This window comes from Miniopterus natalensis, chromosome 8 (genome assembly GCF_054644295.1).
Source record: "Miniopterus natalensis isolate mMinNat1 chromosome 8, mMinNat1.hap1, whole genome shotgun sequence".
NCBI lineage: Eukaryota > Metazoa > Chordata > Mammalia > Chiroptera > Miniopteridae > Miniopterus > Miniopterus natalensis.
In genome coordinates this window covers 79,294,668-79,320,933 of record NC_142088.1, presented here as the reverse complement: position 1 = coordinate 79,320,933, position 26,266 = coordinate 79,294,668, and the positions used below count along the sequence as shown (strand labels likewise).

Genomic DNA, 26,266 nt, shown 5'->3' with positions numbered 1-26,266 from the left:
ACATGATCTGTGCTCACTAATGCCATTTCCAGTTCTAACTGTGGATTTGTCTATCTCTCCTTCCAGGTCCGTCGGTTTTTGGGTCATATATTTTAGAGCTCTGTGGTGTGGTACATGCACAGTAAAGATTGTGTCTTCCTATGGAATGGCCATTTTATCAGTACATAATGTTATTTTCTGTCTATGAAAGCTTTCTTTCCTTATTATCACTGGACTGTAGCAAAAGTCCTGTATCTCTGCAAAGTCACCTCCAGTACCATCCCCACAGGGAGTGGGTGGGTTCCTCATTACTGCCAAGTTGGGTAGAAGTCCAGGCTCCAGGCTCCACGGGATGTGTGGTCGCCACTGAAACTACAGGGAGAGGCTTCCCACGTTCTGGCAAAGATTAAAATCCAGGCTCCCTACTTAGTCTTCTCTGGCACCTGGCTGGGAGCTTTGGGCACCTTGTCACAACATGGCTGGACAGCAGCGGGCCACAGCTGTTGCCATGGAGCTTGGCTGGCTTAGAGCAGTTACTGTGTGGAGGTGTTCTGATTTACTGTGCTTCCTTTACTGGTCCTTTGATTACACAGAACAGATTTCTCATGCGCATTTTTTTCTGCACCAATTGGTCTCTCTTGGTGCTAGCTTCTTCAGCAGCAAGTTTAGACTATATAAGGCCAAATGAAAATCTAGGGAACTCACCACTGCTGTTCTTTGGGTCTCAAAATCCTTATACATGCTGTTCTTTTTCTCTCCACCATTCTGATTCTTATTAGGTTTATTTTACACATAATCTTTAGGGCTTTTAAGTTGTACTTTGTGGTAGAAATAAAGAAAATCACACTATTTCATCTTCCCAGAAGCAGAATTCCCTAAAACAGACATGCATTTAAAACCCATGACAAGACTGGGCCATCCTATCATGGACAGGAAAACCCTGATTCTCTTTGCAATCTGGCCACTGGCAGTCTGATCAAACTAAGATTTAAATGACCTGTATGTTTATTTTGTCTATTGATAAGTATAAACTATAATGGATATTTTCTATTTGGGGGTTTCATAATTTAGCACATTTTTAAAGTGGCCCAGTGGATTCCAGGGTGTGAGGCAGGGTTGCTCAAGGGAACTCACACTTGGGTTAAAGTTCGTCAGCATTTTAGAAGGTTTGTGCTAAATGTCTGACTGTTAGTTCTGAAGAGTAGCAATGATGCTGAGAGGGTTTAGTTGCCTGACTGTGGCTCTAGGGGATACACTGACTGGCTCATCCCTTGACTCATGACAACTCTCCCACCACATGTGCTTAGGTGCCCATCTCCTGATCAAGCTAAGAGCTAGCTTGGTAATGACACTTCTCTTCAGTCTAAGTCAGGAAACTGGGCCACGCAGAGCAGGCCCATCCATTCCCCAGTGTTATTCCTAGGAGATATTTCATAATGTACCAGTTTCATGGACTTTCACCTGCCGATGCAGTGGATCACTCACGGCTAGGAGTGCAGCTTAGATTAACGTCATGACCATCAGCGCCCTGGAGAGGCCAGGCAGTGCTGCTGGCCACTGTGCTAGGAGGTGGCAAAGCAATTGGGAAAACAAGGCGCTGAGCAAACATCGCTCACTTTCACTGCTTTCACTGGGCTCCTCCTCAAAAGCATGAGAGCCTGAGCCTCAGATTTAAATCAGATCCTACGGCAACGTTCAGGACAGAAATCTCATGCATATCATGCGTTAGGAAATATTTTAATGATGAGATATAGTAGATAAGTCGCTGAGTGTGCAATGCAGAAAAGGGGAAATAAGGGAAGACAAGGGAAAACATAAATTTCTAAATATTGGCAGACTCATCATCTCCTTTTCTGAGAGAACCATTAATTAAAAATGTAATAAATGTTTTGTTGAGTTTAAACTACTGTAGCACTTGCCGAGTTTCCTGAAACTTTGCCAGCACGCTTTATTCCTCAGGGCCTAATTGGCCGCATTGTTAACATGAAGCACGAAGAACCCATTTAGCACTAATGTACTTGGAAAAAAATCCCAAGAAAATTGTTTCACTTTATAGGTAGACAACCTTTTGTTTTAACCTTGACAATTTAAAGGGAAAAAAAACATTATTTTTCTTACAAATTGCTTTCATCACCTTGCTTAAGTGAGAATTCATATCACACACACACACACACACACACACACACACACACACACACACACACATATATACCCAGTCTTTTTTCCCCCTTTAGAATTCCATGGAGGAAGGAACGGTTTTCACTCTTAATTACAATTACAAAGTCTTTTATTCCCCTAGTCTGGCATAAAGCTTCCCCAAGACATAGTATCAGCCACCAAGACAGCTTCGCTGCCAGTCACGAAGTCGCTCTTTGCTAAGTGAGGGCCTTTAAAAGGGTGCTGCCAGGGCCCTTTTCCAGTGCTCACAGACTCTCTCCCAGTTACCGAGTCCTGGGGTTTCAGAGTTTAACGGAGGACTCGAGAGCCAACAGATCAGGCTGTGAGTGTATGGTAATGCCCATAAATTACAAAATATGATTTGAGGCTCAAGGGAGCATGGCCTGGGCTTGGTCCAGCACCAGCTTCTCCAGCAGGCTGCACTCAGCAGCATCCCCACAGCAATTTGTCATTCCTTTCTTGTGGGACCTGCCCACTCCCTGGAGACTGAACAGCTGCTCTATGGGGATAATTGGATTTAGTCTTTATAGCTTTATTTGACTATAAGATGATCCTCCGCATCCGGAAATGCAGTAAAACTAACAGCTTAAAATAGACATAAAAATACCCCACTGTTCTTCCTGAAATCTTTCATCCTATGCTAATACACCACAATATAATAAACACTCAGGAAGTGAATGGCCCATTGAAGTGTGTGTACAGTACCTGTAATGTGTATTATTATATAAATAGGAAATAGATTGCCCTGCTAGTTTCCTGAAAATGATTAATTTCATACCTTCCACTTCATACTAAGTGATCCTTTCTCTGAGCTCTCCTTTCTGATTGTTGCTCACCTGTCCTAGAGGCAAAGAGAGTAATATGATTGTCTAGGAGTTGCTGGGGTCTCACCAATTTATTTTACTGTAAAATGATTTTTTTATTTAAAAGAAGAGCATAATAAAAGTACTCATGTTAATGTATTTTGTCTTCAATAAAAGGGAAGAAAAAATAAAATAGTTAATAGCAGGACTATGGCTACAAATTGGCTTTGGAGCTAACTGATCCTGTCAATTCACTTCTGTGCCTTTGTCTCCAAATAGTGGAAATCAGGAACCTGGATGGGCCATGGCCAATACTGAGCATTTACAGATACCCACATCATTATGGCCAAAATTGCTAAATAGTTGCAAAATGAGTTTCCACTCAGTTAGGGGGAAGCCGCATAGTCTCCTCAACCCACTGCTCCCGGCGGCACCGGTGCAGCAGGATGGTGGGTGAACAGCTTAGGTTCCTAGTCCCCAATCCAGGCTCTCTCAGTGATGGAGCCTCTGGCACGTTACCAAACTTCAGTGCCCTCATATGTAACCTGGGAACATCTTAATATCCACTTCAAAGTGTTATTGTGAGGATTACATATCTTAAGTTATATAAAATAAAATTAAATACGTAAGCGGAGACAGTTATAATATCAAACTCAAAGTGCTATTGTCAAGAGTAACTGTGTATTTTGCACAATACAAGGTCCACAGTAAGCACTCAGAAAGTTGGAGCTATTATTAAGTAAAATTTATACTCGTCATTTGACTTAAGTTGCCATGCAAACTAGTATTTATTTGTCATCTTAGATAGATAATTAATGGATCACATACAGTGTTTGCATTCTATGATCCTAACAATAATAAAAGTAGATCAAAGAGAGCTCCTGCTCTACCTCCTGAGTGTGAAGATGAGTTTACTCCAAAACTGTATGAATTATGAAGTGGGCTTTGGATAAAGATATTACAGACTTATCCATCTCATTCATTTGAGGAAATTAATGGCCAGTTCTAGACTAGATTTGGTTAAGTGATGTACCCCTTTAAAACAAAGCCTTTAGAAAAGCTGTGGGCGGGTATAACAGGCATTCTGAGAAACAGTGTGTGCGGGAAGGGGCGAAGTTTATCATCTTCTGTCTACATCTGGCTGTCATTCACCTCACTGGAGCATGGTTGTTTATTTCTTGTAGCTTTGAAGCCAAGAAAATGCACCCAGAGATAAGTATAAGTCTACAAATGACATCAGACACACATTCATATCTGAATTCACACACACGCACACACACACGCACGCACACACAGTGGCCTGGCAATCTTTGTCTTATCTTCCTGTGACCCAGAAGCTCATGAACGTTGCTCAGAGAAAACTCCCTGGTGTCTAGTGAAGCCTGTAATCTCTTCTGCTTGTCCCTGGGATCATGTTTCATCCCGCTAGTGGCTCTGTGATAGATTACACTTTGCTTGATGGGAGACATCATCTGAAAAAGCACTGACACATCAGGTCTTTTCCTAACACTCCCACTGCCTTCCACTGCCATTGGCCAGCCTGACATTCACATCACCTGCTTCTGGATCTTATGCTCCTCACACCTGGAAATATTACTTCCAAGTTATTAGCATCCAGAGAAGTGACTTCCTTCCTTTCTTTGAGGAAATTGAAATCGTTTCAAGGTCATATGAGAAATAATGTGACTGAAAATTTAAAAAATAAAATAACTGATTTAAATGGTCATCCTCTGTGAAAATTCTCCTACCTTAAATCAGTGCTATGACTTTCTTTTTGAAGGTGACCAGTTTCATTAGCTCATATAAGGAAATCATTACTTGAAGTTATTAGAAACCTAGTTTAGAATGTTGAATATATATATATATATATATATATATATATATATATATTTTTTTTTTTTCCTTGATTAAAAATTTGGACTATACAGAATGCCCAACCAGCCAGAGAGGAAAACACTGTTCTCGTGTATATGTATTTTATTTTCATATTTTAAATATTTATTTTATATAGCATGGACATATTTTATTGACAACTTTATATCTTGCTTTTCATGTTTATTTTACTTAAATATTATATGTCTTCAATTTTTTTACTAAAATTATTTAATATCTTTATAAGCATCAAAACATCATTTAAATGTTAAAGAAATTCATTATAGTTTATTTAAGATTCTACCATGTTAAAATTTAGGTTGTTTGAATTTTTACTGCCAAAAATAATAGTGAGATTACAAATGTAATGCAAATATAAATTTGTGACTCAATCCATATTGTTGAAAGTCTTTACCAATTTCCATATCCACTCACAGTGTACAGAGGAGCAAGACTCTCCTGCCAGTTTCACCTCATGCTTTCTGGCTCCTTGAATATTCAAATCATTTTTAAAAGTATGGGGCTAAATGAAAGTTGAAATCAACTCAGTTTCTTTTATGCAAAACTTTCAGCTAATGAGCTGAGCATGTTCTTTTTATGTGTTTGTCCCCCCCCACCCTCCAATAGTAATAGCAATGATAGTCCCTTCATTTGGAGACACCTTGTTTCAGAGAATGGTCTTAAAGACAATGTCAGTGTTAATGCCACAGGGCATGAGAGGGATGACAGATGGACCTGCGTTTGTATTAGTTCTTCTGACCCTGAAACATCTGTGAGAAGCAGACAGGAGCAGGCATTATCATCTACGCTTTACACTAATGGTACTAATGCTCAGGAGTAGGCAAAGTCAGCAATACAGAGTCAACTACTGTGTCATTCACAGCCTTCTCCCTCGTCTTCTGGAAAGCACTATCAGCTGTTATTCATTTTTACTATCCATCTCTTCTTCCCAGGGCCCTAAATGACTTTCATGTCAAAGTGAAGAAAAAATATAGGGCTGGACAGATCATGAATAGTGCCTCTTACCTGGGATTTGAAGACCAATGAGGTGTTGCAGAAATTGGCCCTACGTAGTTTATTAATTGTCAAATAATTTTCTCTTGGGTGTCTCTGCAATGTAAGAGATTAGGGGCAAAATCCTTGCCTTTGGCAAGAGAAAGAAAGGTGGCAGGGGAGGGTGGAGTGTCTGGAGAGAGCCAAATCCCCTTGTACCTAGATGGCTGTGACCTTGGCAGGAGCTCCTAACTGGTCCCATAGCCCTCAGTATGTCCAGCCCCCAGCACCTGGCTGCCAGGCTCTTCCTTCTAGGTTTAAGGAGATGGATGGGAGTCTTGCATAGGGATTAAGGGCTTCCTCAGAAACTCAGCCATCTGTCACCAATGGCTCTTGTATTTCTATAAGGTGAATAGAAACTTTTGTGCTTGGGTTTTGAATCCATCATCCGTTCTTCCAATATATAAAAGTTTATTTTCCACAGTTTCTCATCAGTGCTGCTTCTTTTCCAGCCAGACAGAGACTTGTCACTCTTCCTGGAACTCACTAAATGCAAATCCTCCTCGAGGCCTCTTATCCTGTGCTCCTCCCATACTAGTTAGGATGCCTTTCTCCATCTTTTTCCATGATGCAGCCCCAAACTAGCCATCCCTCTTGAGGATGACAAGTACGGTTAGCACCCTATACTCAAAATACTTATCTGATTCTCAGAGGTAGAGTAGGGCTCTGGAGCCCCCGAGCTGTGTCAACCATGGAACCTTGAGTTTTGCCCTGTGGGGAGGCTCAGGGGGTAACTGCAAGCCAGGCAGGCAAACCTAGGTTTCAGCGAGCTACATAGGGGCTTTGGGACAGTGGCTATATAGCAAACAATTGGGAAGTTTCAAAATTATAAAAATGGAACCAAGGTTAGGGTGTACTAGTGTGAACCTTCCACTTTCTACCTTTAGTGTGTCAACTCCATTGGGTTGTCTGTGCTAAGAAGAGGCATGGGGCCAAGTGCAGGATGGATAAATGTAAGCACTACGATCCAGGAGCAGAACCCACCATAGGCTTGGGAAAGTAGAGGTGTCCAGGGGCTACATTGCTGGCCGTGCCTAATGCCTCTCAGATGTGCCTTCTCCTCAGAACCTCCCTCAAGCTCTCAGATCCGTTATGCGTTCCTTGCTGTGTACCTCACACACAGTATGATGCAACTTAGTGCTTGATTCTTTACCGTCATCATCATCATCATCATCATCATTGAAATATAGCTTTTGAGTGCCTACTGTGGTCACAGCTAATTATCCTTGCCTCTAATGAGTGGGGAATGTTACACCTCTCTCTGCTCCAGCATCCACACGCCATTTCAAAATTCAGAGTTCAACGCTGATGCTCTTACCTTGGCCATCTCCTTGCACTTGCTTTCTGCTCCCCTGCCCATCAAACATTTGATGGCCACCCCTCTTCTCATCTCACTCGCCTCTATGGTTAGGCATTCACTTTTTGCTTGCTTCACCACCTTAATTACTCTCAACAAATAACTCTGTTTTTCCATTTGGTGTTCCAACTTTCTGCTTCCTTGCTCTGACTACACCTCATGTCCTCCAGCCCATAAGGCTAACAGTGCTTCCAAATATCACACACCAACCAATGCTCACTGTTGCCAAAATTCAAAGACAGCTTACAAGAGATTATAAGGAGAAATCACAGGGCTAGTAGTCAAGAAAGACCTAATGAAAGTGTAGGAACTTGACATGAACATTGAAAAGTGACATCTTTTAGATGCCTTCAAGGTGATAGGAGTACAGTCCAAGTAGGGGAATGGTCTATGCAAAAGCCCAAGTTGGGGACCTAAGTATTTCCGGGAAACAGTATGTTTTATTCTAGTCTAGTTGTTTGCAAGTGTTTTTCCTATCATTCTTAGTATTTTGTAGGCTTCGCAAAATAAACAGTTTTCTTTGTCACTCAGAGTTGAATATGTGACAGGAGCTTTATAGATAAAGGCACTACATGTTGAGAAAAAGTATGACCTTCGAAGCCAGTAAGATTAAATCTCAGAACTACTGCATAATAACTATAGAATCTGGATATTATAGTCACTCCTGAGATATTATAGGCATTGAATCATTAATAGTTAATAATAGTGTCACAGTTATATTTATTGCCCCACTTTGCTCATTTCTTATTGTATGTTCCCCACAAAGAGATAGTTCTATGATTGTGTCCATCCTGTTCTGTAAATAGCCTCTACAAGTACTATGCTAAAGACTTGAGATCAGTGATTATTAATATGTTAAGGGACACCTACCCCTATAAGAATATAATGAAAACTATGAGCTCATTGTATTTTGAATAGCACTTCGGGAGCACAGAGATGCCCTGAAGCCTATCCATGCACAACAGTCAAGAGCTCCAAGTTAAATTTTAAATTAAGAGAATGGTAGATAATATTAAAGCTTTTCTCCAGTTCTACAAATCCCTAATCATCTTATATAAGTGTTCCTTGTTCAATCACCAGGGATCTGAATAAGTAGGGACTTCACCCTGGATCAGTCCCATGTGGGATTGCTGGGATAGCTTCTCAGAAATTCTCATCTTCTTTCACAAGATTAGAAGATATCTCTATCTGCCAAGGTCCAGGTTATTTGAAAAGGAAAATTTTAATATAAAAATTGTTAGCTAGTAGAAGATGGTTAACTACTAAAATGTTGTTTAAGAGGGAAATAGCAATTACAAAAAGTTAGATACTTCCTCTAGGCTACGAGGGAGTGGATAGTGAAGAAACAAGGGGCTAAGAGAGCTCTCCCTGCCCACCTCCCAGGCTGAGATTCGGGGGAGCCATGAGGTTGCCAGGGGAATCATGCAGCCCGCAGAGAGCAGAGATCCTTGCCAGCAAGCGTGGGTCTGAGCTGCCTGTGGAAGCTCACAAATGGGGAGTGCGGGCTGAGTCCACAGCTGGAGCTCAACTGTGCAGAGCCACTGGGCTCCCACTGACAAACAATCATGGAGGAAAAGAACCGGGAGGGAAGTGTCTTCCAAAGGCTATTCCCCGGGGTGCCCCTCTAGTGCCTTCTACTTTCAGAGCCTAACTTTTGGCAAGGGAACAAAAGATAAATGTTTAAGGGGTCCAACTCCCGTAGCAACAGCAGGACGGAGAGAGTGGCATTGGAGCTGAGACTTGGAAATGGGTAATTGGGACATTAGTTTTTTCCTTTTAAAAATACAGATTAAAAATTAGATGCCCTGGACATCTACAAAAGAGGTTGGGAAGACAACAGGAGGCACACGCATGTTCATGACTTACTGTCGCCTGCCATAGCCTTGGACAATAATGGCATGTCTCACAAGTGTGTGGACACAGAATCTCACACACAGGTCCGGGCTCATGTGAGGGGTAAAATATCAATTATTTAGCTTGGTCATTACATATATGCTTAATAGTGACACTACATTCACTTTCTTTTATGGATCCATGTAATTTGTTACATGAGAAAGAATTTCTCATCCTCAAAAAGATTAGGGCCTCTGTAGGTAGACATGCATTAGAAGTACCCACACAGTTTACCACGCTACATAAATTGTGCCAAATGTACATATGCCACAGTTCCCACAAAGCTTCTCAGATTGTACCAAAAGATTTTCTCATTCCACTTACTCTACTTACTCTCCCTCCTTTGAAATTGTTTTAATTTCCGGCTATATCTTTTTCATTTTCTCTAGTACCTTAGTTTAGCTCATCACTCCCTGCCTGTCATTCCTCAGGGTTGCCCACTCTTTCCCACGGTGACGGGAAGACCTGAAATTCCCCTACCTTCAGGCAAGAAAGTAAGCCCTTTGAAAGGCATTCATATCAGCCCTCATTGAATCAATGCAATCAATGTCTCATCTATTTAAAAGTAATGATAATTTAAAAATGCAAATGAAAAGATTGACTATGCCTTTGAGAAAGTAGCTGTGAGATCAGAGCGAGGCCGACAGGCCACATTCAGTCTCTGTTACATTTGGTGTGTCTGGTACACACCCCATGTTTGAACCGGTCTGGGGTGATGGAACACCTTAACCCCCAGATCTGCTGCAGGTCTGTGCCGCGTGGGGAAAGCCTGTAAGCACAGAGGCTGCGGGGCCCGTCCCAGACTGTGGGTCGTTCAGTGCCCACTTCCCCAGGTGAAGGGGCACAGACATCCCAGCAGACGCCCTCAGCTTCCGAGGCTGGCTTTGGTGTGTGTTCTCGCCCCACATGCGTGGACAAATAGAATCTTCATGCTGGAAACATATTAAACCCCTCTCCACATGCTGTTGGTAAACTGGGAAGCCTGTGGGTTATCAGACTTAATTCAGTGTGTGACCACGGAAAGAAGCAAGGCCAGCTAAGGAACATCTCTGCATGGTTTTGCCCATAAGATTAAGCACTGATGACCAGGGGTTGGTGACCTATGCTGTGAGTCAGGGTCCAGTGGCCATGACACAGGGTCCCTGCAGCCCTCACACCCTCCGCAGGCAGCAGGGGTCCCGGGTTCATAGAGTCCTGAGGTGACCAGGGCACACACTGTTCCCAGAAAGCACAGGAGTCCCAGCCCTCTCACCAGTGTAACAAAATAACAACCTAGAAGCCAATAAGTATTTTGAAAATAATACATAATTCCCATTTCCGTTAAAAATTGATGGTTACAGGTTACAGGGAATTTGGAAAATACAGAAAAGTAGGGGGAAAAATGACATGCATTCTCACAATATTATAAAAATGTATATTTTCTAGTCTTTACTTTTTTAAAGGAATAGTCTTCAAATTTTGTGTGGCCAACTTTTCTCTTCTTATCTGGACACCAGTCAGATGGTTTGGAAGGCCCACTCCAATGACCGAATTCTGTCTTACCTCTTCAATGTCCCATCTCCACAAACGGCCTGGGTCCTAGATCCCAGGGGCTCCACAGAACCCAGGGAAATGCAGTTCAGCCCACAATACTCGCTAAGGTCTGGTTGTCTGGAGGCCACTTCGCTTGCTTGTATCAGCTCTTCATTGCACATATGCAAACATAATTTTCCTCCAGCTTTTCTAAGATTTTTGGATGGGCTGACTACCAAACTGAGAGAAAAATGTCCAACATTAATTAGGGACGTACACTCGAGGGAGCCAGGAGAAGATGAGACCCGGAGCACACGGCAGGAGGCGCATATGCTCCTCCGACTAAGAGGGAGGGCAGGGCTCTGGGGCTTCGCGGGAAAGCAGGCGTCTCCGGGTGGATGGGAAAGAGCACCCCTGTGCTGAACAATCTCGCTGGCCGCCCAGGGACCATGGGACACAGACGGGGTCCGGCACACAGGCTGTGCAGGTTCCTCCCTGCCTGCCGCCCTTGATTCACCCTGCTGAGGGGGGTGCGCTGAGAGGGGGTGCTGAGGGGGTGCTGAGGGGGTGCTGAGGGGGGTGCTGAGGGGGGTGCTGAGGGGGGGTGCTGAGGGAGATGTGCTGAGGAGGGGTGGTGAGGGGGATGCTCTAAGGTTTCCTTCCTGAAGCAGGTTTTTCTATCTGAATTTCTTTAGGCAGATAAAGGGGGGAAGGTCAAAGGTTCTTTCTGAGTCTATTGCTAATTAATAACCAGCTTAAAATTAATATCCAAAAAGGCATATTTTGAGGTACCGAAGCTCTACTCCCCTTGAGACTCGCCTTTAAACTTTCAATAAGAAGTTTCAGGATCTAGAAGCTCAGTTGGTAGGTTGCTCCATATTTCATTGACCTAATCACTCAGTCCTGAGAATAAGGTTTTTCTGTTTCACCTTGTGTCTCATTTCAGGAGGGAATGAGGAGAATGGGCTCCCAAATTAGGCCTGTATTATGTAAGTAAGCAATCAGGTGTTTTATAAGAGGCGTTTCTATGGAAACGAGATGAAAACAAAGGCTAATGTTTAGAGCAGGTTATAAACAGTCTTTGAGCCTGAGTGGCTGACAGGTCAGAAGATTTCTAGCAGCCGGGCTCTCAGCTTCTGCGGTGCGAGGGCCGGCAGTGACAACACCCGGGATTTCCCTGCTTTGCCACTTCAGCGACTCTCCTAATGTCATCGGGGGGTCAGGCAAGCTTTTTGTTTGTTTTTTTACATTCCAAAAGACGTGAAGCATCTAAACATGAGCATTTCCGTTTCTCTGAGGTTCATATGAAGTCAACTGGGTGCGGTTTGCAGGCTTCAGGAAAAAGGGCCGTTTTATTCTCAGTGACTAAGTCAGAGGATGGGAGAAAATTGAAAATGTTGGATCAGAAATTTGCAACCAAGTATTTGAGAAAACTCGAAGAATACAGCATCCAGTCCAGGTTAAAGCTAAATAACAAAAACCTCAAATAAGTTAATAAGACTAGAATTTAATATCCATAAGAGTGTGTGTAATAGTTTTTACTGAAACACACATTTTCTCTCTAAAATCACCCTCATGTTTCTAACCACAGATAGCCCAATTAAACTGATTTATTTGCAAGTAAGTGTAGTTTCAATAAATTTGCCCTTTTTTTTGCATAAATACAAAACAACAATCGATCATATAAGCTCTTTTAAACCTGCTTTGCTGGAATTTTTCATAAGAAATCTTCAGGTTGAACTTGAAACAGACTTTTGAGTCCAAGAGTCCAAAACAAATACAAAGTCCCTCAGACTATGCCTGCAGGACCTTCAGATTTGGGTCCACTTTCCTCCTCTCAAGTTCCCCCAAATATTCTGCTGTTTGTGCACCTGCCAGAAATTGTCCTTCTTTTTTCACCTGGTAAGCCTGCTCTGGTTTTCCAAGGGTTTCACTGGCTCTCACCATCAGTCCTGTTTCTCCAGGCTGTCTGATCACATCTGAGTCCACGAAGGTCTCTCAAACATGACAGCTGAGCAAAAGCCTTGCTAATATCACCAGTCTCCAGTTGTGTCATGTTGCAAAGTGACTAGATTATTATTAAACTTATGCAAATGACCAGATTGCTATGAAAATAATACTCACTGAGTTTTTAAATTCTGGAGGGATGAAGTAGGGAGAAAATGATAAATGTTTTAATTCTGCTTACAAAGGTATAATTTACCCAACTGCTCTAGGTCATGTGTAATTTAAGACAAACAAGTTTCCCTATATCAGGAAAATAAAGTATTAAAAAAAAGTCAACAATATTTTAAACAGAAAGTCATAAAATTATAATCATCTTCATTAATTCAGTCTCATGTAATTAATTATTGTTTATCTTCATCTTTTGTTACTAGTTTTATGAATCCAGTTTTTCTTAGAGTGTGGCAAATCGTCCCCTTTAAAGGTATGATCTGAAAGTTCATCAGAAACCTGTATTTTAGAGTAAGTCAGAATTCTCTCAATGGCTTTCTAAAGATGAAACATATTTGTAAAAACAGTAAAGTGAAACAAGAACTGTCTATAAATGACAAAAAAATAAAAGAAAAAACACACACCTTAAAATGACATGGTTAAAGTTCTAAAAACAATGCAATTGAAAAATAAATTTGCTTTTCTTTATAACACACAACATTTTGAGATAGCTATAATTCCAACTGAAAATATTGTATCAGGACATATCAGAATTTTAGAAATTTCAAACAATTTTTTACCCATATAATACACCTTAGAGGTTTTTCATCATTTATTTTACAATGCTCCCCATGCAACTTAATGTACCAAAAACTAAATTTTGTGAGGTATTCCAGGTCAAGGAAAGACTCTATTTAAACCTTGAATTTTGAGAAGTTTGTCAAACACATGAAAAGGTTTTGACATTTGACTAACAAGATCACAGATCATTATGAAACAATACTTAATTATCCACTTAACTAAAGTGACAATAAAAGATTTAAAGACAAATACAAAAGATTACATAATTGTTAGAAAACTTTAGTTCTTACTATAGAGGGGATTCAGTTTTCCTAAGTGGTCAAGGACCTGATTAACACAACAAAAAGCTCAGACAATTATTTTGGTAAAACACAGAATCTTGGCTTCCCAGGCAGAAAACATTATATAATCTTATTAGGGATAAACCAGTCAGCAGTGGGAAACTGCCTTTTTAATAGAGAAAGAAAACCAAACTAATTTTTCCTGACCTTACTTTTGGTATTTAAATTCACTTAATTAAGTTCATTCCAATTTCATTCATCTCATCACACATGGAATTTTCTTTCTCAAGATTCCATTTCATAAACGTCTTACAACTTTCATTGTAATTCTCTCAAAAAATGCATCTCCATAATTTATACCTTCTTTTACCCAAAACCATGCATTAATTTCCTTTCATCTTAATTAGAATTCTTTTTATTTTTATTTTTAAAATATATCTTTATTGATCTCAGAGAGAGGAAAAGAGAGGGAGAGAGAGAGAGAAATACCAATGATGAGAGAGTCATTGATCGAGCCCACAACCCAGGCATGTGCCCCGACTGGGAATCGAACCCAGATTGCCTGGATCCTAGGTTGATACTCAACCGCTGAGCCACGCCCGGCAGGGCTTAATTAGAATTCTTAACCATTAGAAACTTTAATTTCTAATAAAAAACTAAAAGTAAGAAGCTAGCTTTCTTTAGATTGGCAAATTTATAAATATATTTTGTAACCTCTAGAAATATAGGTTCTTTTCTTTTATTTATTTATTTTTTGTTAATCCTGAACTGAGGATATTGTGTCATGAAAGTTACAAATAAAAACTTGGAAAACTATTTCTCTAACCTTCTTCCTTGTAGATAAATAAGAAATAGAAAAAAAATTAATTATGTGAATCAAAATCAACATATTCCACCACCCAGAGAGAGCTAGTATTTTGCACATTAGTCTGTTCTATGCCTACCTACTTCTACAGGTCTACTTTATCTGATTTATATGTGCACATTTGTATTATGTTTCCTTTATTTGGTACTATATTATGAACAATTTTATGTTTACCATAAACATTGCTATTAGTGACAAGAAAAGAGTATGTCATGTGGATATACCATAATTTACCTATTCCTTTAATTTTAGACCCAGGTTTGTATTATTATAAATAATGCTGCTTATTGTATAAGTCTTAGTCCAATGTCAAATTATTTCCTGAAAATAGATTTCTAGAAGTGAAAGCAAAGTACCAAAAAGGACTATTAATATTTTTTAAACTTCTTGATTCATATTTTTAAATAGCTTTGCACAATATTTAGTGCAAGCAAAGAGTGTTTAGAATAGAGTTAGAGCTTTACTCTGTGCCTTGAAACTAACTAAGAGCTTATAGGTTCAGTCATGGGTCTGCTTTTCATGACTTTCCACTTCCCACCCCCAAGGATATCCTCTGGATTTTGCTTCTGGGTAAAAGGCACTGCTCTTTGCAAACTCCAGGAACTCAGGTGGCAGCGGTCATCTCTGAGGCAAAGGGAGTAAGCGCAAAACAAGGTCAGAAACTGGGGGGCACACAGGCAGGAGCGGGGGAACTGGGAGCTGTAGGCCAGGGACAGGCAAGGGCAGGGGAGGGTCTCTGAGGCCAAGGGCAGTATGTGGCTCTCATGGGACCTCTGTTTACTGAGGGGTGTAAGCAGCCCCTCATGGGAGGCCAGAGGAGAGAGCCACGTGGGGAACCACCCGCCAACCTACCTCACTCTTTGGCCGTCAGTTGGGTGCTTCCTCCAATTTAAAGATGCTTCTCTCCTGCGTGTCCCTCAAATGAAAAGCCAAGAAAAATTATCTCTATCCTTGAGGTCTCCTTTGGCAGAAACAAAATGCCGCATTGTGTAGATTAATGCCAAGCACCTAGTCTACTTTAAATTAAAAAAATGCCTTTTTTTGGTCTTCTCACACTTTAATCCAAACCTATCCCCAACCCCACTCCTTTCTACTTATCGCCCCAAGTGCAGATCAGAAAGGCTTTCATGCACTCCTGTTGCACCTGCTCCAGCAACACAGACGGCTCTGATGCACGTAACTACGGCTGTGATGATGGCCCATGTCCCCATCCCGACGCAGCACAAGCTCCAGGGGGACGAGGGCTGAGCCTGCCTTTCTCCTGGGCTGCGTCCTTCCCAGCAGGACCAAGCCCGGCCCCTATGAACTACTTAATCCATATCTGCTGAGTAAATCAACTCAAGAATGCAGGAGTCTATCTCCACACATAAAACATAAAAAAAAAAAAGTTTTAAATTGCTCTCCTGCTTTTCCAGAGCTTGTGAATTGGGAAGATAGCTTTAGCTCACAGGGCACCCTTCCCCTTCCATATGCTGAGAGCATGCTAGTCAGTCCTGGTTGTTTTCAGACAAATCAAATTAGAAATGGTTGTACTCATTTGGAAAATCAAGAATGGCTTTGAAATCTTTCCCCGCAAATTAGATTGAATCAAGATCATTTTCCCCAGCTCAGAGATGCTTGATTGTCTTTGTTTGGTGCCTCATAATTGAAACCCAGCTCTGCACTGCTAACTTTCTTTTTTTCCCTGTTCACCAGGGTGTTGTCATGTCTGGAAGATGATTAAAAACAAAACAAACACCCTCGATGAAAATACTTTGTAAATAACAGCTTAGCACAGTGATATTACCCTTGGAAATATCATATTTAGAAAACTCTAAAACCAGTCAAGGCAAGCAGAACTTCAAGCTGGGTCCTATGCATTCCCTCCAGGCCTTAAAATTTGTTTTCTGTTCTGCCGTATTGGACATGTCACCTCCACTCAGGACCAAAGGAAGGGATGCACCAGACTTGGCTGTGTAGCCTTCTAGGTAGACACCCATCCTTCACTTACCCGTCCCACCTACGCAGTCCCTTGCTCTCGCTGCTGCCTTGAACCCCAGACTTCATTCAAACTAATTCTACCCTGGGTCAAAGCCTATTCCCAAACTATTCTTAGAGTTAAACAAACTCAAAAAGAGTCTGAATACTTTGCTACAAATCAATGATAAAGATTTATTCAAGGGTCTTAGGGTTTGCAAACTGAAAACACTATCAGGCAATACCCCGAGTGTTCCAAAGAGGAAAGAAACGATGAGGGTTCTTAGAATAATAACTGTTTTCTTGAGTGGAGTCAGGCCAGCACGCTCAGCCTCCGGGTTGGTCTGCGATGGTGATCCTCCAGAGGACCTGCGGTCTGGATAATGGATGTCAGGTCGTCTTGATAATTCATGACAGGTGGACAGTAAACATTCTTTGTTTAGTCCTTCAGGAGGTAATTAGGGTGTTATCTGGAGATTTCACATATATTTAGGCATTAAATCAGGACTGAAAATGTCCAACCCTTGACCTCCCAGGCTAGTTAAAATAAGACTAGAATTGTCTCCTCAGCCTCAACCTATTTGATTTTTGTAATTTAGCATCTTACTACTGTGAATTCATTTTAATTCGTCACTCTTTCCTCACTACCTATGACCTCAAGTCCTTTTTCCACAGAGTGGCCCACTCTTTAAACCTCTCCCCTTTTACCTCTTTTTCTATGGGGCATATCTGGCAGTGAGACTCCTATGCCCGGGTGCTAAAGCCCCTGGGTCCCAGACCTGTCCGATGGATTTCTGGTCTAGGTACCCTTCCATCTGATGCCAAACCCTCCCACACACACATCAGAGGCACGAGGAGGGTTTTTGTCCTGATGGGCATACAGGGGAACAACGACCAGCAAGTGCAGCAAACACTTTATGTGATTGTAGTGAGGTTGTGGCTGCCAGAGCCCCGGGACTGATGCAGCTCCTGGGGAGCCAGGCCCATGTCTGAGGCTGCAGCATCCCAATCACGTCAGGTCCCCTGCAGCATCCCAATCATGTCAGGTCCCCTGCACATCCTGGGACCTCTGACCTTGCATTCTCCTCACATGCCTTTTGTCTACAGCTTCTCTATTTTCAAGTTATCGATTTAAAGCAGAGCTGAGAATAGCTTTCTGGTGTCTTCCACAAAATAACTAAGTGGCCTTTATTACTATAACAGGCAGTAGGTGGGTTTGGGTAGTGAAACGAATCCAAAGGAATGCACTTGCCAAATCGAGATAACTAGAGAAAGATGGTAGCTATCATCACTGCCCAAAGTTTGATTGAAAAAAGTGCCCACAAGTGAAACATCTATAAGCATGTCTTCATCGAAGGGCCCATTAGCCATAGCCTATGGCCTGTGCAGCCAACACGAGATCAGCAAGTAAGTAGAAATCTTAAAAGGGAGTGGACCCCTAGCAGAGAGATAAGGCAACACCTAGGTGAGAAATTCTGTCACAGTTAGCTTTTGCTGCTAAGGGCTAAAGTTTTTCATGCACATTCATGACCTCAACTGAAATAAGCAAGCACATGCGTTCAGTCAGAGAACACAGTACAGCCATCTGTGAGTGCCTTTCTCCTCACTTCTGCAGGTCCCTGTTCTAGTTGAGTCAACCATGGTATTTTCTTCCACGCTGAGGCCTGGCTAGCAACCCCATGGCCCATGAACAAGTGGTAATGGGCTCCATGTTTAGGAATGTTTGAAAAACACTGTTTAACACAATTCAGCCTGTCCCATCTCTCTTGCACTCACATCCAGACCATGAAGGCAGTTCCCATATTGTGTCCTGTGTCCTCAGGCAGAGCAGCATCTTCTGAAGCGGGCCCCTGGGTACCACAGAGAAGCTGCTCTGACAGTTAATCTGATTGGCTCTGGGGTCACATGCAAAGACTTAATAGATTCGAGTTCTCTCTGTTAGGTGCTCCTTGCCCATCTAACTGTGATATCTCCCTTTTGAGCCCCTCCATCATGGAGGAGGCTTTTTTTGGGGGGAGGTATTGAATGTCAGTCAGCATTTGACTTTGGATTTGGTGGAAGCCTGTCAAGGATGTGTTTGGAAGGAGGGCGCCACTCAGAACCTGAGTCTCTCTCACTGCTTTCTTCGCATTTCCCTGGCACAGCCCTTGGGCCAGCTCCCAGCTCAGCGGGTTGCCCATCATTTCTCTCACTGCTTCATCTCCAAGAGAGCCGTAGCCCCTGCAGCTCCTGGCCATGTTAGCGTTGACCTAGCATCCGCGTTGTAAAGTATTTTAGGACCCTTTTTCTGAAAAGGGGAGAGGAGAATGCATAGGCAATGGGTTGGTTGTTAGATCCTATTTTTACAAATTCAGCTTTGTTTTTAAAACTATGCAATAGTATCATCTTCTCTGCTTCCTACTTTTACATCTTTATTTATAGAAACTCTCGCTCTGTTCCCTGAAGCTAGAAAGAATGGGTAGGGGAAAGGCCTGGGTTTCCTTCCTTATGCCCCGAAATATTGTAAAGCGAGGGCTTTTTAAATGTAAATACTTGGTTACAATTCTCCTGAGAGCAACAGAAATGATTCAGAGATGCCTCTTCCTGCCCAAAGTGAACAAAGGTGGTAAGGATAAGAGTGTTCAGCGTCAGGTACCCAAAGAAAGAGGCAACCGGTGCGAACCCTAGAGCCTTAGAATCCAGTTCAACAGCCTCAGGTTGCAAAAGAGGAGGCTAAGCCTGCAGAAGTGACCCCAGGAGAGCTGAGCTGGGATCACTCACGTCCCGGGAGAGCTGGGCCAGACGGGGCATGGAAGGCATGTCCCACCCACCCCCTCTCCTCCCGCTTGCCCTGGGCTCAGCGCTGGGGGGACACGGCAGGGGCGCACTCTAGAAACAGAGCTCAGGACATCTTGGGCATGAGGGCGGGGACAACAGGTGCAATATAAAGGGGGCGTGGGGAAAGGCGTGGGGGAAGTGGCCTGCAGTGGGCCCAGGACACCATCTAAAGGCAGCACACACCCCGATGCTTTTTCAAGTTTCCTGCTCCCCGGGCAGCAGAGCGCGGGGCACTGCACAGCCTCCCCTTCACCTGTGAGGCCCCCTGAGACATGTATTTGGAGCCCTTGACGCCAGAATCTAGCCAGGGACATTTGAGTGTCCCTCAAGAATGTCTGTGTCCCCAGGCCTGTTTCACAAGTGCTTGGGGCCCAGTAGACGCTCAGTGGAGTGGCGGGAGTCAGAAAGGGAGCTCCAAGGCCGCCTGTCAGGTGGGAGTGAGCGGATCAAATAGGGGAAATCTCAACTCCTCTGGACCCCAAATGTCCTGAGGCCCCCCTTCCATGGCTGCCGATCCAGAGGCCACTGGGACAATAGCTAGGGTTGAGCTAAACACTGGATTTTACATCAGTAGGATGTGGGGTCCCGAGTGAGTCTCCCTGGGATGCGGCACCTGGCCCTTGGGTTACGTCAAACCGAAATCAGGTGAAACCAAGGAACTTGCCTTCTCTCAGCCCCTTTTGCTCATTCTTTAAACAAGTGACAAGTGGGGTGTAACTATGCAGAGCGCCCGGGGTCTGCAAGGAGGTGCCCAGCCTCCTGCTGGACAGTATAAATGCTGGGCGTTTTTTTGATAAATAGCAGGAGCTTTACCCTTTGACACATTAATTACCTTCTGGGATCTAACCTCCAGGGAAGAAAACATCTAGGCGATGAGTGCAAATGATAAATGCAAGAGTATGCTCATGGCCTCCCTTGATGAGTGAACCACAGGAGGCTGCTCTTGGTGGAAGTTTGTTTGGAGACGGCTGAGTGTTTTCACAAATACAAGACAATCATACACAAGCTTGGGACCTAGGCAGGTTTTGCAGACTATGACGTGTTTGGGGCTGAGGAGTTAACCTGCTCTAGAGCGCAGAGCTGCACTATGTAGCCCACTCTGCTACCAGGCACCTTAGCGGGGAGTTGAATTCAGGCCGCCCGTCCAGCCAGATGCTCTCCTTTCATAATTCCTGACTCTTTTTTTGCATAAGTGGCCCTGGCTGTGTGGTGAACATCAGGAAAAGGCAACCGTCAGGCCGTGGAGAGATTTACGTGGAACTTGATGTGACCATGGCTGTTTAGATGAGAACATTGTGTCACGCTCACCTGAATAAGTTTGCTGCATTGTGATAGAGATTTGTTTGGTGTCTAAAACTGATGAATGACAGGGTGGGAAACAGCCTGCGGTCGGCTACGGGGTTTGAGAAACAGTTCCAAATGGTTTTCATAATGTAACACCCATTCACAATTCGCAAGGCACCCCTGCCTTCCCCTCATGCGGGTGAACTGACTCGGCCGCGTGACTCGGGTGGGCACAGGCACCGCCCTTACCCCCCGAAACTCCCTCGCACCCCAGGCAAGCGTGGCCCTGTCCTCGCTGTGCAGAGCATGGTGCTCTTCCTCTCCTTCCTGTTCTTGGTGGGGCCCACTTAATACCCCACCCTCCGCTCCCAGGGTTTCTGAGAAGATAGTAATGCATTAAAAAGCTGGCCTGCCCGGCCGGGCGTGGCTCAGCGGTTGAGCGTCGACCTGGGATCCAGGAGATCGGGGTTCGATTCCTGGTCAGGGCACATGCCCTGGTTGCGGGCTCGATCAATGACTCTCTCATCATTGATGTTTCTGACTCTCTCTCTCCCTCTCCTTTCCTCTCTCTGAAATCAAGAAAGATACATTTAAAAAAAAAAAAAAAAAACAGCCGGCCAAAATCCCCTGCTGCTTCTAAGTTGGAGTGATAACATCAGCGAGCACACCACCTCATGGTCCCGGGCCCTCCCTGCCCCGCTCAGTGATCAGTGATCAGAAACGTCAGCTTCCCTGTAATCAGGCCCCAGGAATGCCATCTTGCTAGTTTCTCCAGAGCGTCACACCCTCCTGCAGGCCGAAGAGGTTAGCTGGGCACCCTCCGCCCTCCTGCCCCACTCCGCCCGGGGAGCATGCTCCTGCAGTTATTTCCTCCAACACTCCCCTGGGAGCCGCTGCCTCCCTCCTTCAGCACATTCCACACTGCAACAGAGGTTCCTCCCGTATCTCTTTAAAAGGCATCCCTGTGCTTGGCTCATCGGTGATTTACAACACAGATTTATTCCGTGAATGGATGTAACTATGTTTACATCTGGTTCTTTAAAAAATATCGATGCCCCCGCCACCCCCACCCCGACTGCTCCAGGTCTCCGAGGGCCTCTGCAGGCAGTGTGGTGATCCCTGGCACAGGAGCCGAAAACAACCTGGTGGGTGTCTATGAGCAAAGCTGACGCACTTTCTCCTTTAAAATCTTGCAGCTGAATGTGGGATGATCCTGAAATTAAGGTCAGCTCCAGGTGGTTGTTTATATCAGCTGCCAGGCTGCAGAATAAAAAATGGCTTTTACATGTTTGATTTTTATTGTTTTCCAGGGCAATGTCACTTTTTCCTGCTCCGAACCACAAATTGTTCCCATCACATTTGTCAACTCCAGCAGCAGCTACCTGCTGCTGCCCGGCACCCCCAGAATCGATGGGCTCTCGGTGGGCTTCCAGTTTCGAACGTGGAACGCGGACGGTCTGCTGCTGGCCACAGAGCTGTCTGAGGGCTCCGGGACCCTGCAGCTGAGCCTGGAGGGCGGGGCCCTGAGGCTGCTCATTCAGAGAACGGCGGAACGGGCGGCCGAAATCCTCACAGGTACATCTGCTCGCAACCTCGCGCTCGCTTTCTAACTCACCCAAACCAACAAATGCTTTGAGGTTCTGTTTATGCAGAATCCGCTCCCAGGGATGGGGATGACCCAGTGTTCACAATTAACTCGCAGCGGAGGGGGCAGCAGCTTTAGCTACGCGGGCTTTGGCGAGTCCCTCGGTGTCCTGATCCTCAGCACTCTCATCTGAGAAGCAGAAATAAGATTTCCTAAATTTTTTTCAGTTTAATACCATTGAGCATATTGGAGACCATTTGCAGAGCACTTTGCTCCATCTCCCTCCACAGACATGGCCCTTGTCCTGTGGAATCTCCACCACGCTCGTCCAGGGAAGGTAGTCCTCCCATTTTATAGGTGAGGAAAGGACGGGTCTCGGAGGCTAGACATCTTCCAAGCTCACTCCGCAGGGAGCGAGGGTGCCAGTTTCATCCTGACTTTGTCCGACTTCACAGTCCATAGCTCCCTTGTGAGCCACACTGCTGTCGACACTTATAGCCACCAAATTCCAGTTCAAGCAAAATTTGTGTTTTATTTTTTTTATTTAATTTTTTAAAAATATGTCTTTATTGATTTCAGAGAGAGGAAAGGGAGGGAGAGAGAGAGATAGAAATATCAATGATGGGAGAGTCATTGATCGGCTGCCTCCTGCACGCTCCCGGCTAGGGATTGAGCCCGCAGGCTGGGCATGTGCCCTGACTGGCAATGAACCCCGGATCACCTGGATCCTAGGTCGATGCTCAACCACTGAGCCACACCTGGCCGGGCAAAATTTGTGAGTTTTAAAAATATTCTAAACATACATTTTTAAGTTATTAAGTAAGTTCTGCTACATATGGCATCTGGCAATGACAAGGTTTTTAAAATTGTCCGCAAGTAGTTGAGGCTTAAGAGCACTCACTTGCATAGCAACACAGTATGACTCTAATGTACAGCAATATGGAGCAGATCTAAGACAAGTCCCATTTTACGTGACTCTGACTCTGCTGTTTCTTCAACAGAACAGTGACCCCCCATGTGTCATCTCGCTGATGCCTCTGTCCCCCCAGCAGCAGTGTGCTGACTTAGCTGACATGTGCTCACTGAGGTCAGACCACCTGCCAGGCTCTGAGCAGGGCTTAGACTTGCTGCTGGGCCAACATTCCTTCCATCAGCCTCCTGGGTACACAGTGTGAGTCAGACCCCCTCCTCTGTGTACCCTGGGCCAGCATCCATCCCGGATTACACCACATGGCATTTTAATTCTATTTAAATGTTTTCCTTTCCACACTGTACTTTGAGTTTTGTTATCCAAATTAATTAGACAAATTTAAGTTAAATTGTAAAGGACATCACTTAATATTTGAGGTTAGGTCAGAGTATGGGACAACCTCAAGGGCCAATAAGTGTACAAAAAGGTCCCTCAGCCCCCTGGGAATAGAAATGCCTGGGTCTGGGCATCAGACAAGTAGGTTCAAAAGGCACCTCTTCTCACTACTCTTAGGCCCTGGATAAGCTTCTTAACGTTGTCTTATACACAGGTGAGTGTGTTAGTTATCTAAGCTGCAGGACAAATTACAGCAAAGTTTAGTGGTTGTGAATATCTGTGGTGCCTCAGTGTCTAGGATTCAAGCCTCCAGGGAACCTTGAGGTGTGAGACTGGCTGAAATCAAGTTGCTGGCAGGGGCTGCAGTTGTCTCAAGGTTCAGCTGGGGGTGGGTCTGCTTCCAAGCTCGCTCAGGAGCTGCTGGCAGGCCTCAGAAGATCCGCTGGCATGCTCATCCTGGTGGCCCCTGCAGAAGGCTGCCTGGTGATCACAGCCCCTCCCCCAGAGGGAGGTCCCCAGGCAGAGAGAAGCGGCAGGGGAGACAAAGCCAAGGTCGTCCTGTGACCAGCCCTGGGAGTGGCCTCCGTTCATTAAGAACAAGTCAGTAAGTCTAGTCCTTCCCAGAGCCGAGAGAATCATGCAGGGCGCGGACAGCAGAAGCCATGGACCCTCTGAGAGCCCACCTGGAATATAAGATAAAGCCAATTCTTACATCGCAGGACTGTGATAGCAACTGAGTAGCATAGTGTGTCTAGACTCCCTAGCACCTTTAGGAAGCTAGTTAGCATTTTTTCTTTCTTTCCCTACTGACTCAAGACCTACAGCTAGAAAGGGCCTCACCCCACAGAGTCACAAAAGCCAGGTGAATTCATGCAGTCACAGGACTTTTATAAAATTTTTAAGATTTCCTGTAATGGAGGTGAGTTAATAACTTAGAAACATACTATTTTTCACGTGCAGAGATAAACGTTAAACCTCAATTCTCCTTATTTGAGGAAGAAAAATGTAAGCTGGCAATTTCTGTCTAATTGGCGAGGTGTTTGAGTACAGAGACTTGTTGGCCTCAGGTCAAAAATGCAGTTTTAATACAGTGGCGGCTCTGGGGCGCTTGGCTCTGAAGCGTCCAGGCATGGCCTGTGTACCAAGCACGTGCCAGCCATTAACCTTGTTGGTGGGTGAGGGTGGCTGGGCAGGGCTGCCAGCGACATGCTGCAGGAGGGGAATCATCAGCGCTGCAGAGCCTCTCAAAAAACCAGTGAGAGGAGCTTTTACAGTGCGCTGACCGAGTTCCTGAAGTTTGTCTCAGGAGTCTCCTGCTTGTGTCTTTTTCCCGTTTTGGCAAAGGTGAACTTCTTTAATTTTTCTTTGAAATGGATTACGGTTTTGTGTCTGCTGGCATTTTTCTACACGGGGGGTAAAAGACAGAGAAAAACAACCAAAGGAAACCAGCTTTCCTCTCCCTTACAGTGTTGAGAACACTTGTTTCCCAGGCTCCTAAGATAATCTTGGCTCATGAAAACTGGAAAGTAAAGACGATTGTCCAAATACTTTTTTAGAGGCAATGGGGCTACCTTGACACATGGTACATCACTGAAAACAGAAAATAGCACCACACTGTATTCACTGTATTAATTGGACAGGGAATCGAGCTATTTCAAGACTGTTTTTCAAAATAGCTCGGGTGTTCCTGACACCTAGGTGAAAACGAGAAGGTGATGCCTGGCTCGTGCACTCCTGCCCCGGAGCTCTGTGCCCTGTGCTCGGCTTTGCGGGTATTTTGGGCTTTCTGCACTGGAGACCAAGGAGAGGAATGCACGCTAAATGCATCCTCACAATAGAAGGGAACTGAATGTAGCTGTTCTGGGAGAGGATGTTCCAAAAAGCAAAGAACAACAGCGCAGTTGTATTTTTCTTTGTTTTTTATTTTTGTCACCTCCTTTCTTCAGAGCCTTATACATGTGCACATGAGGACAAGGCAAGGACACCATGTCATCAGGGTGACGTGGGAGTAGAACCAACTATGCTGTGGGGCTCTTAGGGCCAGACCGTGAGCCAGAACTTGCCATGGAATGAAAAAATACAGCCCTAACACTCATGAAGGAGGGAGTGGCTTGCCAACATGCACAGCAGCAAACTGGGAATCAGAATTAAGCTAAAATGGCCAAGACGGTGTTCAACCTCAGGCCCCTCCTTTGGATTCCCACCTTCACGGTCTTAACGACGCATCTTGCTGCGGCCCACGTTCATGTTTTCATATTGCCAGTTGCTTAAATAATTCAAATGCAGAGCAATCCGGCTTTAGATGAGAGATTTACAGACAAATGTTCAATAGGCTATTAATGAAAATAGGCTATTTTTGGTGAAAAACTGAGTTTTCCCAAAACAGCTCTGTTACTTGGTGATCCCCTCATTGTCGGATTCCTGCGTGAATCGGGGCCGGCCCCGGCGGAGAGCTCGTGGTCTGAGAGGCTGCGGTCGCCTTTAGCTCAGGCTGCTGTGCACTGCTGTGAAGCAAGTCGTACATATCTGCTTATCAGCACACACTTTGCACACACACACACACACACCATTTATTTAGTGCATGGGACATACTTTCTAAAGACCTTTTTAAAGGCTCAGTGTTGATTCCATGGTAAGAGTGTCACGTAAGCACTAAGGGAACTAAGTGACGTGAGGAACTGGGGAGAGCCTACCTGCTTCCAAAGCTTTGGCCGCTGTGGCGCGGCCTTTCCCACTCTGTGGCCCCTGTGCCCTAACCCCGCGTGGAAGGCGGGGCCCCACAGGAGCAG

General features: G+C 44.4%; 1 protein-coding gene across 2 annotated transcripts in view; it reads left to right on the top strand.

The window, feature by feature from the left end:
• CNTNAP5 (contactin associated protein family member 5) overlaps nt 1-26,266 on the top strand; it is a 724,101-nt gene that overhangs the window by 357,728 nt on the left and 340,107 nt on the right. For both annotated transcript variants that reach the window (XM_087819922.1, XM_087819923.1), the window contains one exon: nt 21,897-22,161. In XM_087819922.1, coding sequence (XP_087676048.1) covers nt 21,897-22,161 — 265 coding nt within the window. The remainder of the gene's footprint in view (nt 1-21,896; nt 22,162-26,266) is intronic.